Here is a 19,437-nt window from a genome sequence, read left to right as displayed (position 1 = left end):
CTTGTGGTTCCACCAGGTTCCTCGTCCTCCTCACACCAGGACAGCAATGTCCTCCCAGAGGACCACTGCAGTGTCCTCCTAGACAACATGGACCTCCAGAACTCCTTGTTCTCCGTGTGGGTCTCCTTCTGCGAGATCTACAACGAGACCATCCACGACCTTCTGGAGGCTCCACACGCTGGCCTGAGGAGACCCGCCCTGCGCCTCAGCCAGGACGTCAAGGGGAACTCCTTCGTCAGAGGTGTGTGTGTGTGTGTGTGTGTGTGTGTGTGTGTGTGTGTGTGTGTGTGTGTGTGTGTGTGTGTGTGTGTGTGTGTGTGTGTGTGTGTGTGTGTGTGTGTGTGTGTGTGTGTGTGTGTGTGTGTGTGTGTGTGTGTGTGTGTGTGTGTGTGTCACGTTGGAGCAACGGAAGCTCCGATCACGCATACAATATAAATGCTTCCGTCATACAGTCTTTTTATAATTATGGATATAAAGTAAACAAGCAAGCAAAAACATGGACATTATATTTGTGTTGTGTCTTTACATAAAACGGGCTAGGGGAGGGGCTATGGGCTAGGGGAGGGGCTACGGGCTAGGGGAGGGGCTACGAGCTAGGGGAGGGGCTACGGGCTAGGGGAGGGGCTACGGGCTAGGGGAGGGGCTACGGGCAGAGGGCACCTCGACATGGACACAGAATACACACATTTATATCAGTGTAGGCAAAGTGTAGCGATATGGAATGAAAGATAAAAAGGTAATTAAACCTGTTTTCTTTAATTTTTTTAACCATATCTTTACGTGTGTGTGTGTGTGTGTGTGTGTGTGGTTGTGTGTGTGCGCGTATGGTGCGGTGCGTGCATGCATGTGCGGTGCGCATGTGTGTGTGTGCGTATGGTGCGGTGCGTGCATGCATGTGCGGTGCGCGTGTGTGTGTGTGTGTGTGTGCGTATGGTGCGGTGCGTGTGCGCATGTGTGTGTGTGTGTGTGTGTGTGTGTGCGTGCGGTCAGACCTCCGGTGGGTCCAGGTGAACGGTCCAGATGAAGCTCTGAAGGTGGTCAGGTTGGGGAGGAGGAACCAGAGCTTCTCCAGCACCAAACTCAACCAGCTGTCCAGCCGGAGGTACTAATTACTCATTTATTCTTTCATTAATTGATGCCTGAAGTGTGTTTGGTTTTGGGTCTCTGTAGTGAAGCGTGTTTGGTTTTGGGTCTCTAATGAAGCGTGTTTGGTTTTGGGTCTTGTTAAGGAAATTATGAGGTCCCATCATTGGCAATTAGCAGAGGGAGGCGAAGGCATGACACAGCACAAGGAGTCCGGCATATGGTCATCATCGTTCTTTATTCATCGTTCGTATCATCTCAGTCAGGGCAGGAATTTCACGACGGCCACGGCGGCCATGGCCGTCGTTGCCCCTCTCTTTGGCCGTGTGCCCCTCGAAAAATGATATGCCCAGACGGCCACAGTGGCCGCGGTGCCCCGACCGGTGCCCACAGCAGTTCATTTTACCGTTTTTCCAGTCATTACAGTAACCTTCCCCAAACGTCTCGCGCAGACTTGTATTGTCTGTATTGTAGTTGTGTTGCCATTTGCCAAGTGTTTTGATTCTTTTGCGTTACTTTGCCTCCTCCCTCCTCCTCCGCTCCATGCACGTATACACGCACTGACAGCTCTCACTCACTGACACTCGGCCCGGCTGGTGCGGTGCTTCAGGATTATTATCACACAGAGCCTGTGTGTTAAGACCAACGTGACTCGTCTTCATGGATATAAACTCACAAAACAACACCACGCAACAGCATAGACTGCAGGACTCCTCCACCATTTACCACGCTATCGTCTGCTACGTTAGTTGACAGAGTAAATTGTTTAAACAGCCAACGCTGGCCACGGCTAATATCGCTAGCCAAACGCTAGTAGCCAAGCACCAGAGCGTGCTCACTGTACACCACGCGTCGCTCGCTTAATAATCATTCATCAATGCGGACATAACGTGGTAAATGTTCATATAAGCACACAATTGTACAAATGCTTCTTACACTTGACTTATCTCCAGAGTCCTCAGTCCTGCAGCCCCACAATGCCATATGCCAGTCTAGCCTTAAAATCTACATTTACATGTTATTCAATATATTACTTTAGCACAAAATAGCCTATAGGCTTTTCTAAACCAAGCCCTCATTCAAAAGTTAAGTAAGTAAATGTTATTTATAAAGCACCTTTCGAAACAAAGTTAGAAGGTGCTGAACAATTTGCACAGTATAAACAATAGAAGAAAATTAAAAACAAGGAACATATCACACAGTTGTGACAATATAGCAGAACAAAAACAAACAAGGCAGAACAGAAACAGGGCTATAAAAATGAATGTAGGCTGTCTGTCATTGTATTTTCTGTGAATTAACTCAGTTTAATCCAGTGATCCTCAGCCATTTTAATTTCAAGGACCCCCAAATTAAATGTATATGAATTAACCTAGGGTGACAGGGTCCTAGGCCATTTCATTATGATTTTCATCTCTGCACTGGGACCCCATGTTACAGACATGTTTACAATATTTTACAGTAGCTACTTATATTTTGTTATTTAAAGCTGTGATTATGTATTTAAGAAGCACTGTTCTGAACCAATGTTCACCTTTAAATAAAAAAAATGTAATCATCCTTAACCTTTAAGCTAAAATAATGATGACCGGGGACTTAAAATCATTGTTTTAATTGATGGCCTTCATGCCCTGGCACTTGGCCTTGTGCCCTCAAAAAGTTGACCACAATAAAGGCCAAGTGGCCTTGCCCCTAAAATGATGAAATTCCAGGCCTGATCTCAGTACAGCAGAATCGTAGCATGGTTGCTCATCGTCGTACAGTCAAAAGTGAAGCATCACCCCGTTCCTCCCCCAAGTTGTCCCTTTCCCTCCCCTTTATTTCCCAACCACACACCCCCAAATTGACAGTCAGTGACAGGTGTTTTATTCAAATACAACAGGACATGGACAGATAATAACAGGTGGTGTTACAACATCTCCGTTCATGGTGTTGTTCATGGTGTTTGCTGACAGACAGGAAACTACTCTAAATGGGATAACAGAGATGCTATACAAAATGTTCATATAAGGATCTGCGCTAAAGATAAGGGTGACACACAAATAAGTATACCTTTGCTGACAGTATGGAGGAGTCAAGTCAGCTGTTAGATTGACAGGAAGACTGCTCTAAATGGGAGATAGTTGGAGGCAAGCAGGAAACAACTAATTTGAGAACACACCCAAGTAGGTAGAGGCAATAGTGACAGCTGTCAGATTGACAGCTGTTGGTTGGTTTGACTGCGTAGTGAATGATTGTCTCATCCTATTTGACCGAATGGAATACAATTATAGTTCTTATTGAATAGTAGAATTGGCATTCTAAAACTGCCATTACAATCCACCGCTTTATATATGAAAATTGATACCTTATTAATTTACATGGCCCAGGAGATTTTTAGAATGACAAATATTGATGATTAAAACTGTATGGCTAGATTCATGTTTGATGACAGTGGTCAGATAAAGAAGGTTTCGCTATTAAGAAATTTAAAAATTACTGGACACATCTAGAATCAAGAAAAAAACACATCTATAGTTAAATTAGAAGATAGGCACATCTAGAAGATCTTGTAGATCTGCTAATTTTCGAAAAGGTAGTTATTCTTTGCTCCGTTTCCAATACTATTTGTTGGTAAAGTGTAATTCCACACTACACGTACCTATAATAGTTTAGTTTAAGAACAAAATTAACTGAAATGATTAAACTTACAATTAGGGTAGGATTTACATTCAAATGGAAAGAATTAAAATGGATTCTATTAGGATAGAATGTAAACACTTCAACAATAAAATAATTGAATATGGCCACGTTTAGTTCACCTCTCAGGCTGTTTTCACACCCGAAAATAAATAAATAAATAAACTGACCGTGACCAAATCCTGTAGTTTAGGCTCTCTGCTACTTTTAACTCAGTTACCCACAAATACACAAATACCTTTCCTCCCCCCCCCATTCTGCCAGCTGGACAGAGAAAGAGAGAGAAAGGAAGGCTGTCAATCAGACATTTGTTTTTTCCAATATCGAATTAATTCAAATTAAACTGTTGCTAATGTGAACAAGGTGAGGTTTTCTCTGTCTAAATATTATCTCCATTCGTTCAACATTTTCTGTATTATATTACTTAAGTTAGCGTTCAACCAAAGAATATCTCATATTTATACCAGTGACTTTCTGATAAGGGACGTTCAACCCGAAACTGCTTTATATCATGTATTACTATACTGATAAAGGACGTTCAACCTTGAAGAGAAAGGAACTATTTAACTTTCGTAAGCTCACTAGATTCGATTTTTTGCAGATCTCACCCCGAAAATAAATCCTTTCTCTCTGTTTTCTATACTAAAGGCCTAGTGCTACCTAGTAAATACCAGAATGACAGGAGATAAAATAATATTAGACGTTTAACCTTGTTAAACCATCATAAACGATTGATTTCACACTATTGATTTAACACCTTGAAACACTCACTGTTGAATAATTACTTAGATCCATATTAATTTATTTGCAAAACTATAAATGTATTCCTTTTAACTAACCCACACATAGGCTGTACCAATGACCCCTCCCCCTCTTGCCATTTTGGGCACGGGGTGTTAAATGAGGAGTCCTTTTAGTACAGTATATGTGCGTGGAAATGAATTCCAATATCTTATCATCCTATTTTAGGATTTTCTAACATTGTTGTTCTTGCCTACACTTTTACAAATTTTAGATTGGAGTCTAGTTAGATTAAAATTTAGATTAGATTTTTAGTAGTTTATCAAAACTTTTGTAGTTCACTACTTGCACATGTAAGACTAAATAGATTAAATCACATAGGGTAAATTACAAACTAAAGACCTAGTTATTTTCAATTGTATTTACCCTTTCGTAGTTTGTTTTCTTTAGCCAAAATTGATTTGCTGGCCCGTCGTTGCTGTGCGGCGTAATACAGCAGCATGGTTCAGTGGACACCAACGTTTCATATGACCTGTCTGGCCGCAGTAATAGCACAAGTCGTTGACAGGAATGGTGTTGGCTGCGCTGGCTTCATCCTCTCCCATGTGGCGTGCGTGGTTTAGTTGCCGTCTTCTTCTGTCCTTCCTTTCCTGGAGTACAGCATCAACCCTGGCTCGGGTTTGTACTTGTCCTCTCACTGGTCGGCTGTGGTATGGTCCTGGGTTGCCAGGCTGGTTACACCAGGCTTCCCACGGCGGTGGGTGTTGTCTTGGTCTTGGGGTAGGCTTGCTGATGTGGTCTAGCTGGAAGCCGCTCAGTTGATTGGTCATTTCTTTTCCTCTGTGTTTGGTCATTTGAAAGTCTGGTTCTGGCTGGTCTCTGTTGTGGTTGCGGTCGGCATAATAGTTGTTGTTTGGTAGGGACACGTGGGGTTGTGTGTCCCTTCCTTGGTCGTTGTAGTAGCTATCATCTTCATCGTTGACAGGAATGGTTGTTTCGGCGTAGTTGGCTTGGTCCGGGTGGTTGGTTGTGTTGGCGTGTAGTAGTAACGCCGCAGTTTGAAGTTCTTGTTCCAAGAGTGTCACTCGTGACTCTGCCTGGTCGATTAGCTTTTTCTGGTCCTCCAGCTGGAGTCGAAGTATCGCCTCCCTTTGCTGTGCGTCGCTCATTTCTTGTCGAAGTTTCTTTCGGCTCTGCTTTGCCCCCATCTTTAAAATCGTCGGGTTTTTTTCCAAGTACTCATCTATGGTGAAGACGAAATATCGGCCCTGCGTCACTGCGTCATTTGTTAATGACCCGTCTGGCCAACGCTGATGCCATTTTTCTGAAATACCCTGCTCACACCGCGTCATTTGTTAAGGAAATTATGAGGTCCCATCATTGGCAATTAGCAGAGGGAGGCGAAGGCATGACACAGCACAAGGAGTCCGGCATATGGTCATCATCGTTCTTTATTCATCGTTCGTATCATCTCAGTACAGCAGAATCGTAGCATGGTTGCTCATCGTCGTACAGTCAAAAGTGAAGCATCACCCCGTTCCTCCCCCAAGTTGTCCCTTTCCCTCCCCTTTATTTCCCAACCACACACCCCCAAATTGACAGTCAGTGACAGGTGTTTTATTCAAATACAACAGGACATGGACAGATAATAACAGGTGGTGTTACAACATCTCCGTTCATGGTGTTGTTCATGGTGTTTGCTGACAGACAGGAAACTACTCTAAATGGGATAACAGAGATGCTATACAAAATGTTCATATAAGGATCTGCGCTAAAGATAAGGGTGACACACAAATAAGTATACCTTTGCTGACAGTATGGAGGAGTCAAGTCAGCTGTTAGATTGACAGGAAGACTGCTCTAAATGGGAGATAGTTGGAGGCAAGCAGGAAACAACTAATTTGAGAACACACCCAAGTAGGTAGAGGCAATAGTGACAGCTGTCAGATTGACAGCTGTTGGTTGGTTTGACTGCGTAGTGAATGATTGTCTCATCCTATTTGACCGAATGGAATACAATTATAGTTCTTATTGAATAGTAGAATTGGCATTCTAAAACTGCCATTACAGTCTCTAATGAAGCGTGTTTGGTTTTGGGTCTCTAATGAAGCGTGTTTGGTTTTGGGTCTCTGTAGTGAAGCGTGTTTGGTTTTGGGTCTCTAATGAAGCGTGTTTGGTTTTGGGTCTCTAATGAAGTGTGTTTGGTTTTGGGTCTCTAATGAAGTGTGTTTGGTTTTGGGTCTCTAATGAAGCGTGTTTGGTTTTGGGTCTCTAATGAAGCGTGTTTGGTTTTGGGTCTCTAATGAAGCGTGTTTGGTTTTGGGTCTCTAATGAAGCGTGTTTGGTTTTGGGTCTCTAATGAAGCGTGTTTGGTTTTGGGTCTCTAATGAAGTGTGTTTGGTTTTGGGTCTCTAATGAAGCGTGTTTGGTTTTGGGTCTCTAATGAAGCGTGTTTGGTTTTGGGTCTCTAATGAAGCGTGTTTGGTTTTGGGTCTCTGTAGTGAAGCGTGTTTGGTTTTGGGTCTCTAATGAAGCGTGTTTGGTTTTGGGTCTCTAATGAAGCGTGTTTGGTTTTGGGTCTCTAATGAAGCGTGTTTGGTTTTGGGTCTCTAATGAAGTGTGTTTGGTTTTGGGTCTCTAATGAAGCGTGTGTGGTTTTGGGTCTCTAATGAAGCGTGTTTGGTTTTGGGTCTCTAATGAAGTGTGTTTGGTTTTGGGTCTCTAATGAAGCGTGTTTGGTTTTGGGTCTCTAATGAAGCGTGTTTGGTTTTGGGTCTCTAATGAAGCGTGTTTGGTTTTGGGTCTCTAATGAAGCGTGTTTGGTTTTGGGTCTCTAATGAAGCGTGTTTGGTTTTGGGTCTCTAATGAAGCGTGTTTGGTTTTGGGTCTCTAATGAAGCGTGTTTGGTTTTGGGTCTCTAATGAAGCGTGTTTGGTTTTGGGTCTCTAATGAACTGTGTTTGGTTTTGGGTCTCTAATGAAGCGTGTTTGGTTTTGGGTCTCTAATGAAGCGTGTTTGGTTTTGGGTCTCTGTAGTGAAGCGTGTTTGGTTTTGGGTCTCTAATGAAGCGTGTTTGGTTTTGGGTCTCTAATGAAGCGTGTTTGGTTTTGGGTCTCTAATGAAGCGTGTTTGGTTTTGGGTCTCTAATGAAGCGTGTTTGGTTTTGGGTCTCTAATGAAGCGTGTTTGGTTTTGGGTCTCTAATGAAGCGTGTTTGGTTTTGGGTCTCTAATGAAGTGTGTTTGGTTTTGGGTCTCTAATGAAGCGTGTGTGGTTTTGGGTCTCTAATGAAGCGTGTTTGGTTTTGGGTCTAATGAAGCGTGTTTGGTTTTGGGTCTCTAATGAAGCGTGTTTGGTTTTGGGTCTCTAATGAAGCGTGTTTGGTTTTGGGTCTCCAATGAAGCGTGTTTGGTTTTGGGTCTCCAATGAAGCGTGTTTGGTTTTGGGTCTCTAATGAAGCGCGTTTGGTTTTGGGTCTCTAATGAAGCGCGTTTGGTTTTGGGTCTCTAATGAAGCGTGTTTGGTTTTGGGTCTCTAATGAAGCGTGTTTGGTTTTGGGTCTCTAATGAAGCGTGTTTGGTTTTGGGTCTCTAATGAAGCGTGTTTGGTTTTGGGTCTCTAATGAAGCGTGTTTGGTTTTGGGTCTCTAATGAAGTGTGTTTGGTTTTGGGTCTCTAATGAAGTGTGTTTGGTTTTGGGTCTCTAATGAAGCGTGTTTGGTTTTGGGTCTCTAATGAAGCGTGTTTGGTTTTGGGTCTCTAATGAAGCGTGTTTGGTTTTGGGTCTCTAATGAAGCGTGTTTGGTTTTGGGTCTCTAATGAAGCGTGTTTGGTTTTGGGTCTCTAATGAAGCGTGTTTGGTTTTGGGTCTCTAATGAAGCGTGTTTGGTTTTGGGTCTCTAATGAAGCGTGTTTGGTTTTGGGTCTCTAATGAAGCGTGTTTGGTTTTGGGTCTCTAATGAAGCGTGTTTGGTTTTGGGTCTAATGAAGCGTGTTTGGTTTTGGGTCTCTAATGAAGCGTGTTTGGTTTTGGGTCTCTAATGAAGCGTGTTTGGTTTTGGGTCTCTAATGAAGCGTGTTTGGTTTTGGGTCTCTAATGAAGCGTGTTTGGTTTTGGGTCTCTAATGAAGCGTGTTTGGTTTTGGGTCTCTAATGAAGCGTGTTTGGTTTTGGGTCTCTAATGAAGCGTGTTTGGTTTTGGGTCTCTAATGAAGCGTGTTTGGTTTTGGGTCTCTAATGAAGCGTGTTTGGTTTTGGGTCTCTAATGAAGCGTGTTTGGTTTTGGGTCTCTAATGAAGCGTCTTTGGTTTTGGGTCTCTAATGAAGCGTCTTTGGTTTTGGGTCTCCAGCCACAGTATCTTCTCGGTTCGTCTGCTGAGGATTGAAGACGGCTCAGCTCCAGTTCCTCGTGTCAACAGCATCAGCGAGTCAGTAAACATCTCATTTACATATATTTACATACAGTAAACATCTCATTTACATTCATTAATATGTATTAAATGTCTTATTTCTTCAGATTGTGTCTGGGGCATATACTGTATGAAGGTCGCAGTTAACTATGAAACCTTGCATTTTTTGTCACTCAAAATCCCCATACATGAAATCCCCATACATGAAATCCCCATACATGGGGCAAGCCCCTATATATTGTGCCCAGGTCTCGTGACATCACTATGACATCATCAGGGATGATAGTAAATCAGGGATCGTATCATAGTAAATGTGACCTGCTGTCGCAATTAACACTTTGATTGCTACAAGATCTCGGCAGGCCTATTTGGATGTTGCTACCGTTTAACATTGCACAAAGGCCTTGTTCGGGGGCCCACAGCAAAATGTTCTCTTATAGCGAGAATCACACGCATACATCAAAAGAAAGCTGAACTTGTCCACTTCAATTAAAAAAATACATTTTGATTTTACCATGTTCCATTCTGGAGATATTGACCTTTTTGCAACACCTGCATTTGCCTGGAAGTGGTTATCTTGAACAGCGAGCAGAGTTATGGATGGTTTAAAGTCAGAGACATTGACAGGCAGATATAAAATTGAACCCAATAAATATCCTATACATCCTATACACCGAATGAAAGCCCTGAATGTGTACTTTTACGAGGAAAACAGTAAACATTGATCCCATCTACAGTTAGACAGTAATTGGTTATTGAATGCAGCTTGTGCCCACCAGATAACTTCAGAGAAGACATGGACGTGAACTCCTCAATATTCACAAAATAAGGCCTATAGCGACATATAAATACTATATACCGTATGAAACAGAAGACTCTCTGCTTTCATAAGAAAAAAACTTCTACTGTAGTAATAATAAAAATCACACCCATGTGAAGTGAGTGGTGCAACTCTGTCCCATATTCTGTTCTCTGCTTATTCAATACAGCTCGCTATATACGGACTGAGGCAGAAAGTCATGTAAACCTTTTATTTACAGTTTGGTCTGTAAACTTCTACTGTAATAATAAAAATCACACCCCTGTGAAGTGAGCGTTGCAACTGTTCTGTACTTATTCACTACAGCTCGCTATATACGGACTGAGACAGAAAGTCATGTAAACCTTTTATTTACAGTTTGGTCTGTAAACTTCTACTGTAATAATAAAAATCACACCCCTGTGAAGTGAGCGGTGCAACTGTTCTCTACAGTTGCGCGGTGCAACTGTAGAGAACAGTTGCACCGCTCACTTCACAGGGGTGTGAGGAGGAAAGCCTGGTGAGGCGAGGTTAGGTGAAATTTGATTCTTTTCACACACCGACTGGATCATTCCATGGGCGCGTCCATTTTACACTGGCTTAGTGGCTTCTACACGTAAAGCGGCCCGCCCTCCTGTTTTCAGGAGGGGAGGGTTTTTTTTTTTTTTTTTTTTTTCTGATCACGTGAGCGGGACTAAGCAGCAATGACAGGGGGGTGGTTCTTCATTGTCCGGGTGGGTAAAAAGATGAATGAAAGTATGCTATAAAAAAGTGATTAAAACGTATGGATACGTGGTTCGCACCCGACGTTTGATTAATTGATAACGTATTGATACGCGATTAGCGTCGGCTGTGTTAAGCCCATATATGGAGATCCCTGATGTCATCAATATTAGTATATGGATATAATGTCAGAACCTGTTCTGACATTCCATCTGTTGATGTGACCTCATCAAACTCTGTACACTGAAGACACGCTCCATATATGGCCAGTACAGAATTCATTCCGCGGGCTCAGAGCGCTGTGCTAAAACTCAGAACATTATTACTAATATTAATATTATAATGATGTTTAACAGGTTGTGTCTGTGTGACCTGGGTTAGGGTTATGGTTATTATTAATATTAATATTATAATGATGTTTAACAGGTTGTGTCTGTGTGACCTGGGTTAGGGTTACGGTTATTATTAATATTAATATTATAATGATGTTTAACAGGTTGTGTCTGTGTGACCTGGGTTAGGGTTACGGTTATTATTAATATTAATATTATAATGATGTTTAACAGGTTGTGTCTGTGTGACCTGGGTTAGGGTTACGGTTATTATTAATATTAATATTATAATGATGTTTAACAGGTTGTGTCTGTGTGACCTGGGTTAGGGTTACGGTTATTATTAATATTAATATTATAATGATGTTTAACAGGTTGTGTCTGTGTGACCTGGCCGGCTCAGAACGCTGTGCTAAAACTCAGAACAGAGGAGATCGACTGAAGGAGGCGGGAAACATCAACACCTCCCTGTTGACCCTGGGGAAGGTTATCAGTGCCCTGAGACACACCCAGCACGCCAAGTATGTCTGTCTGTCTGTCTGTCTGTCTGTCTGTCTGTCTGTCTGTCTGTCTGTCTGCCTTCCAGCCCATAGAGCCCCATTGTGAACCCAGACATTTTGAGTACCCTAAAGTTTTACAAACCTATACAAGGTTGTATACCATTAACTAGCATGCCTGATTTAAAATCTCTACTAGTAAGACGGCTAACAGTTGGGCTGACCGTGTTTTTCATGTGATTTGATTGGCCATTATCTCCCCCACTCGTTTAATGTTCTTCACACCTCCCTGCACCCGTTGACGGCTTGCCATTGTCTTCTAAATGTTACATTCCAACTAATTCAAGGCAGCAGTTTCAACTGACAGGACAACTCAAGTTATTTTTTCTTTTTCATTTCAGTTTACCAAACTATAATTATAGTGATGATGTGAGCGCTATATATTCAATATAGCGCTCACATCGTCACTATAATTAATTACCCTTGCGCAGCAAACACTGTCCGACTTTGTATTGAGAGAATACAATAGGCTAACACACGTTATTGTAACAGCCAGAGCCAGGCACACACAGAGAAATACGACATTAGCGTTATATATTGTCATTTTTATATAGAGGGGGAACATTATAGGGAGGGAGGTCTATCGCGTTGGAATGATTCATGTCATTGATGTCATTTTTACACTGTTCGTTTAGCGTGCCCTCCGAAAAATAAAGTCACAAACAATGTCTGTTTATTTCTCTTTTTTTGTGAAGGCAAAGCCTTGCCTAGCCTTACAGGCCCGCTGCCTATGATCGATGTAATTTATATATATTTGATTGATTGTGCCAGCAGAGAGGTCCGTAGCAGAATTTTTATAGCAGCACGGTTTATATATACACCATAGGATAGAACAAGTCATGTGACGCATCGCCGCCACAAATAGTGCTACAGCGTTATCTAAAATGCACTTCCGCATACCTCACCGGCAGTTACTTGGATCCATGAACATATTCTCTCCCTCTCAGAGAGAAAAAAAAAGAGACGTGATGCATGAAAATGAGTTCCACAGTTCCACTGGTAGCGTGCAGAAAAGTTTACAGACAAAGAAGGACGGACAGAACTGTTATCTTTTCACTGACAAAACATTTAGAGGTTCGGGGCGTCTATCGGGTTGGACTGATTTCAAACACTGTCATTTTTATTTTGAATCGCGCATCGGCAAGCATTCTCGCTCCAAGGAAAGGAAATGTCGGTCGGGTCAAACAGACCATGCTATAAACTTTATTATTAAACAACATTTAGTCTATGCTGTGAGTACATTCGTAATGTAAGTTTGCCTATACATGTGGAAGTAGTTGGAATGCAAATGACACATTAGCTTGAACAATGCCCGTCTCCAGCCGGGAGGGAGGTGTGAACTTCACTGCTTGCGGGGGAGAAAGGGTGAGGAGTCTAAGAGCGGTCCCACGGACCGAAAAAGAGCAGACTTAGTAGTAGAATTATGTCTAAAATCATATTTCCAAAACGTTTCAGATGAAAAAAAAACAGAGGGTTTGAATCGAACATTTAGAAAAAGTCATGCAAGGGGAACTTTCTCAGGACTTCATGGGCAAAGAAAATCCACTTCAAAATTTCAAAATCGGTCAGCCAGACCGCTCCGACGCGCTAGTGTTAACACTTTGATTGCTACGAGATCTCGACAGGCCTATTTGGATGTTGCTACCGTTTAACATTGCACAAAGGCCTTGTTCGGGGGCCCACAGCAAAATGTTCTCTTATAGCGAGAATCACACGCATACATCAAAAGAAAGCTGAACTTGTCCACTTCAATTTAAAAAATACATTTTGATTTTACCATGTTCCATTCTGGAGATATTGACCTTTTTGCAACACCTGCATTTGCCTGGAAGTGGTTATCTTGAACAGCGAGCAGAGTTATGGATGGTTTAAAGTCAGAGACATTGACAGGCAGATATAAAATTGAACCCAATAAATATCCTATACATCCTATACACCGAATGAAAGCCCTGAATGTGTACTTTTACGAGGAAAAGAGTAAACATTGATCCCATGTACAGTTAGACAGTAATTGGTTATTGAATGCAGCTTGTGCCCACCAGATAACTTCAGAGAAGACATGGACGTGAACTCCTCAATATTCACAAAATAAGGCCTATAGCGACATATAAATACTATATACCGTATGAAACAGAAGACTCTCTGCTTTCATAAGAAAAAAACTTCTACTGTAGTAATAATAAAAATCACACCCATGTGAAGTGAGTGGTGCAACTCTGTCGCATATTCTGTTCTCTGCTTATTCAATAGAGCTCGCTGTTCTGTAAATAAAAGGTTTACATGACTTTCTGCCTCAGTCCGTATATAGCGAGCTGTAGTGAATAAGTACAGAACAGTTGCAACGCTCACTTCACAGGGGTGTGATTTTTATTATTACAGTAGAAGTTTACAGACCAAACTGTAAATAAAAGGTTTACATGACTTTCTGCCTCAGTCCGTATATAGCGAGCTCTATTGAATAAGCAGAGAACAGAATATGGGACAGAGTTGCACCACTCACTTCACATGGGTGTGATTTTTATTATTACTACAGTAGAAGTTTTTTTCTTATGAAAGCAGAGAGTCTTCTGTTTCATACGGTATATAGTATTTATATGTCGCTATAGGCCTTATTTTGTGAATATTGAGTTCGGGTCCATGTCTTCTCTGCAGTTATATCTGGTGGGCGCAATGTGCATCCACCCAGTAACCAATTTATGACAGACTGTACATGGGATCAATGTGTGACAAAAGCACATTATTAATGTTGTTCTGCTTTATTTTCTGTACATGTTATTTATTGTCGAGAGCTATGTAACATGTGGGTTGTGAGAGTCTTATTCTTTCTTATTCATATATGAAAGGTAACGGGGCTGGTACAAGGGTGATTGACAGGTGTCAGTGATTGATGCCACCACCCAAGTTTACTTAGGTAGGAAGTGACACACGGGAGAGATCTCCCAAACAAACAGGGTGTAGGCGAGACGGAGGAGAAGAGGAGCTCCAGGCGCCAGATAGCGTTTGAACCGTTAGTAAAGCTTAAACGCATTTATCTGCAGCCGTAATAATTTGGAGAACAGTCGTGCCCGTCGGGTAAAGCATCGCGCTTGTTGCTGCCGTCGGGGGTCGACGTTGGAATCTATATCTGCCGGCGGTTGGAGGCTAACAGAGCTGCTGTGACCGGTGAGATCATTCCAAAGTGTTCTTGAAGGATTATAACTACTAAGGGGTACCCCACGCGTGTCGTTCATTGCGTTGGATTGAACTATTATACAGACTCTCGCGTGCGCGCGCCTCGTTGGAAGAGGAGGGCGGATGCGGTCTTTATTAATTGTGTATTTCCAAGCGCAGTTGCGTTCCGCTGACTTTGGGACTGGTTTGGGGTGGGAGGGGGGTTTGAATGTAATCATTGATTGTTGGTTTGAGTTTGTTTTCTTGTTTGTTTATTTTATTTAGTAGGGAAAGACACAGGGAGAGACGTCATTGTGATGTGTACTGTTTGCCTGTGACTTCGTCAATTACAACTTTTGAGTATCCCTATAAAGTGTTAAGAGTTAACCCTACGGTCCTGCTTATTTATTCCTTAGTTAATAATTTGCCTTGCTGTGAAGAGGGCGATTGTTACAGGTGGTGGCCCATACGGGGACTGCGGGTTAAAACAATATGGGGATAGCTTGATTTGGTAATTGTTGTAAAAAGGGTAAAATAGTACACTGTAAAAAAAAAAAGCCAAGATCAAACAAGAAATATACACGGCAAAAAACAACAAAAAAAAACATGGAGAGAAGTGAGGGCACTATTACTGTGGAGCTGGCCTTAATTAGGAAGGAGCTGCAAATCCTCAAAAACCAGGTGCAGTGTGTGCAGGGTGAGTTCGAGATGTCCATGGAGAGTACTTTTAATAGGGAAGAAGTCCTAAGAGGGTACGTGGATCGCGGAATGGCAGAAATGGAGATTCTCGTCAAGAACTCAGTAGAGCAGGTACAGAAAAACTGTTTTATGAGGATTGACGAGAAATGGAACAGTGAAGCGTTGAAAATGAAAAGAGCCAGTGCATCACACCTAGGGTCCAACACTCTGCCTAACCCTCACGGTTGTCCCACCAGCGCTCCCTACCATCTGGACTCCCATGGCCGTCCCTCCAGCACCAAGAAGGCTAATAGACAAGGCGGTAACAAAGGACTCAAAAAGGAGACGAGGAAGGGGGCTCAGTTGGCACACGCGGACGTCAAACTGGTGCAGCAGGTCAAGGGTGAGTTTCCGCCATCGAGAGGTGGTGGTGGTGCCACTCCAGGGTCCCGGGGTCGAGGTGTCCCACCTGAGGTGGAATGCCTGATCCAGAGGTGGCCGTCAGGGTTAACCCTGGAAGGCCTAAAGAAGGTTCAACGTGCGGATCCTAAACTCATCCGTCTACGGGAAGATCTGGACCCGTCCGACCAGCGAACGGGCCGCATGGGCTATGAGGAGATCCAGGGAATCCTGTATCGTAGGCGGTCGACCAACGGCTCTAGACGGAAGTACCAGGTGGTGGTACCGGAAGACCTGACCCATCCTTTCCTGGAACAGTTCCATGACTGTCGGACTAGTGGTCATCCTGGTCGGCTGAGGACTCTTCTCCGGATCCTTGAAGTGTCCTGGTGGCCAACGATCCGCAGAGACGTGTGGGAGTACATCGCCAGATGTCACGTGTGTCAGCGGGGCAGGCCAGAGAACAGCGAGCCAACCGGTAGGTTGCAGCCCACTCAAGGAGACCAGGCACCACCTGTCCTTGTGATCGACCCGACGGGGCCGGTCTCGAGATGCGGGAGAAGAAACACGATGCTGCAGGTCACCATTGACTACAGCACCAGGTGGGCCATGGTCAGAGAAGTTCAACGAGGGGTGGGGGGATCTCAGGCCAGAAAAGCCAAGTATGAAACCTGGCGGAACAATGCGCAGTTCCAGCCAGACACTTTGGACTGGGCGAGAACTTCTCCACTCCCAAAAGCATCTGCATACTCGTCAAAGCTAGTGCCCCCGAAGTGGTCAGGTTCAGTTATAAGACGAGTCAAATAGGCCCTTGAATTTACCTAATGGAACGGAAAGATTGTTAAAGCGGAACTGTTTAATGTGGTCAACCTCAAACCCTCCTTTGGGAGGACTTGGAGAATTAGCTTCCAGCTGGGGGGGGGGGGGGGACTGTGACAAAAGCACATTATTAATGTTGTTCTGCTTTATTTTCTGTACATGTTATTTATTGTCGAGAGCTATGTAACATGTGGGTTGTGAGAGTCTTATTCTTTCTTATTCATATATGAAAGGTAACGGGGCTGGTACAAGGGTGATTGACAGGTGTCAGTGATTGATGCCACCACCCAAGTTTACTTAGGTAGGAAGTGACACACGGGAGAGATCTCCCAAACAAACAGGGTGTAGGCCTGCACGGAGGAGAAGAGGAGCTCCAGGCGCCAGATAGCGTTTGAACCGTTAGTAAAGCTTAAACGCATTTATCTGCAGCCGTAACATTTGGAGAACAGTCGTGCCCGTCGGGTAAAGCATCGCGCTTGTTGCTGCCGTCGGGGGTCGACGTTGGAATCTATATCTGCCGGCGGTTGGAGGCTAACAGAGCTGCTGTGACCGGTGAGATCATTCCAAAGTGTTCTTGAAGGATTATAAATACTAAGGGGTACCCCACGCGTGTCGTTCATTGCGTTGGATTGAACTATTATACAGACTCTCGCGTGCACGCGCCTCGTTGGAAGAGGAGGACGGATGCGGTCTTTATTAATTGTTTAGTTCGAAGCGCAGTTGCGTTCCGCTGACTTTGGGACTGGTTTGGAGTGGGAGGGGGGTTTGAATGTAATCATTGATTGTTGGTTTGAGTTTGTTTTCTTGTTTGTTTATTATTTAGTAGGGACAGAGACAGGGAAAGACGTCATGGTGATGTGCACTGTTTACCTGTAATAATACAACTTTTGAGTATCCCTATAAAGTGTTAAGAGTTAACCCTACGGTCCCGCTTATTTATTCCTTAGTTAACAATTTGCCTTGCTGTGAAGAGGGCGATTGTTACAAATGTTTACTCTTTTCCTCGTAAAAGTACACATTCAGGGCTTTCATTCGGTGTATAGGATGTATAGCATATTTATTGTGTTTATTGTTATATCTGCCTGTCAATGTCTGACTATAAACCTTCATAACTCTGCATCCTTTAGATGATGATGATGATTCACTGCTTTCATTGTTTTGATCGCAGTAACATTGGGGGGGGGGGGGGGGGGTCATGGGCACATTGGGCAGCAAAAGTCTTGATCGTACGGCTATAAAAAGTCCCATTCCACCGTTCGGTTCAGAACTATAGTATAACGGTGAGACGCGTTGTCATCATGAGCTGATTTTGTTTTTCAAGCTAGTATAGGGAACATGCCTGGGCATGCACGGTTTAGGACGCGGAAAAGTTCGTTATACATTACACCCGGGTCGATTACGTCCCCGACGCGTTCATTGCGGTCTTATCACTACAATTATAATGAATAAAAAAGCGTTACAATCACACGTCTGAGCGATCTCCGATTATGACGGCTCTGCATGGCGATACGTGATCCACCAACGGTAGACTGTCTGTTGTCATGGCGGCCCCTCTCGATACTGTAGTTCGTTTGTTAGTTCGTAGTATTGTAGGCTCGGGGATCGTTTGGTCGCTACAGTATGAAGAAGTAAACATGCATCTGTCCATGTGTGTTGCCGATCTGGTGCAGAATCTGCAGATCATGTGTTAGGCAGCGTAACAGCGTTCCGTATGTTTTTTTCCGAGACATGAGCCCCCATCTCGCAAGGCCCTCCTCCTGCAGGAGAAACAGGAGGGGAGGGGGGAATCGAGTAAGCCTGGTGTGGCGAGGTTAGGTGAAATTTGATTCTTTTCACACACGGGCTACATCGGCATGGGCGCATCCATTCTACACTGGTTTATACACGTAAAGCGGCCCGCCCTCCTGTTTTCAGGAGGGGAGGGGTTTTTTTTTTTTTTTGGTTTTTCTTTCTGATCACGTGAGCGGGACTAAGCAGCAATGATAGGGCGATGGTTCTTCATTGTCCGGGTGGGTAAAAAGATGAATGAAAGTATGCTATAAAAAAGTGATTGAAACGTATTGATACGTGATCCGCACCCGACGTTTGATTAATTGATAACGTATTGATACGCGATTCGCGTCGGCTGTGTTAACAGGTTCCGTCCATCCGACGTGTCCACACGTCGTAGGGAATCCAATCGACGGATGCTATGGACGTGTGTACACGTCCATAGCATCCTCAATGATATCAGGCGAGAGAATAATATTCTGAATTTTTTCCTTTTTCTTTTTTTTGAGTGGGACTCTTAAAGGCCACCGTACGCTTCGCTCTTCGTCCATATTAGCGTTCCGTTCACTTAGCTGTTAGCGCGGCAGAAAGAATGCCTCGTCTCTGCTAATCCAGGGCGCTCTCCGTGGTTTTCATCTGATGGATATACTAAGCTCTACATGGTTTTCATCTGATGGATATACTAAGCTCTACATGGTTTTCATCTGATGGATATACTAAGGTTTTCATCTGATGGATATACTAAGGTTTTCATCTGATGGATATACTAAGCTCTCCGTGGTTTTCATCTGATGGATATACTAAGGTTTTCATCTGATGGATATACTAAGCTCTCCGTAGTTTTCATCTAATGGATATACTAAGGTTTTCATCTGATGGATATACTAAGCTCTCCGTGGTTTTCATCTGATGGATATACTAAGCTCTCCGTGGTTTTCATCTGATGGATATACTAAGCTCTACGTGGTTTTCATCTGATGGATATACTAAGGTTTTCATCTGATGGATATACTAAGGTTTTCATCTGATGGATATACTAAGGTTTTCTTCTGATGGATATACTAAGGTTTTCATCTGATGGATATACTAAGGTTTTCTTCTGATGGATATACTAAGGTTTTCATCTGATGGATATACTAAGGTTTTCATCTGATGGATATACTAAGGTTTTCATCTGATGGATATACTAAGGTTTTCATCTGATGGATAAACTAAGCTATACTAAGCTCTTCATTTCTGACTTCTCATCCGCCTCTCGTTCAAAATATGAACGCTTTATCTATTATATCTAATATTTATG

At 43.2% G+C, this 19,437-nt stretch overlaps 1 protein-coding gene across 1 annotated transcript in view; it reads left to right on the top strand.

Moving 5' to 3' along the window:
* Positions 1-19,437, top strand: part of LOC306918038 (kinesin-like protein KIF20B) — a gene marked incomplete at its 3' end in the record, with an annotated part of 55,439 nt that overhangs the window by 19,666 nt on the left and 16,336 nt on the right. The window contains exons 8-11 of the mRNA XM_079530933.1: positions 17-241; positions 991-1,102; positions 8,851-8,928; positions 11,139-11,285. Of these exons, the coding sequence (XP_079387059.1) occupies positions 17-241; positions 991-1,102; positions 8,851-8,928; positions 11,139-11,285 (562 nt within the window). The remainder of the gene's footprint in view (positions 1-16; positions 242-990; positions 1,103-8,850; positions 8,929-11,138; positions 11,286-19,437) is intronic.

Source organism: Electrona antarctica (assembly GCF_951216825.1).
Source record: "Electrona antarctica genome assembly, contig: scaffold_182, whole genome shotgun sequence".
NCBI classification, from domain to species: Eukaryota; Metazoa; Chordata; class Actinopteri; order Myctophiformes; family Myctophidae; genus Electrona; species Electrona antarctica.
Note: the sequence above shows the minus strand (reverse complement) of the source record. Positions and strands in the feature narration are given on the sequence as shown.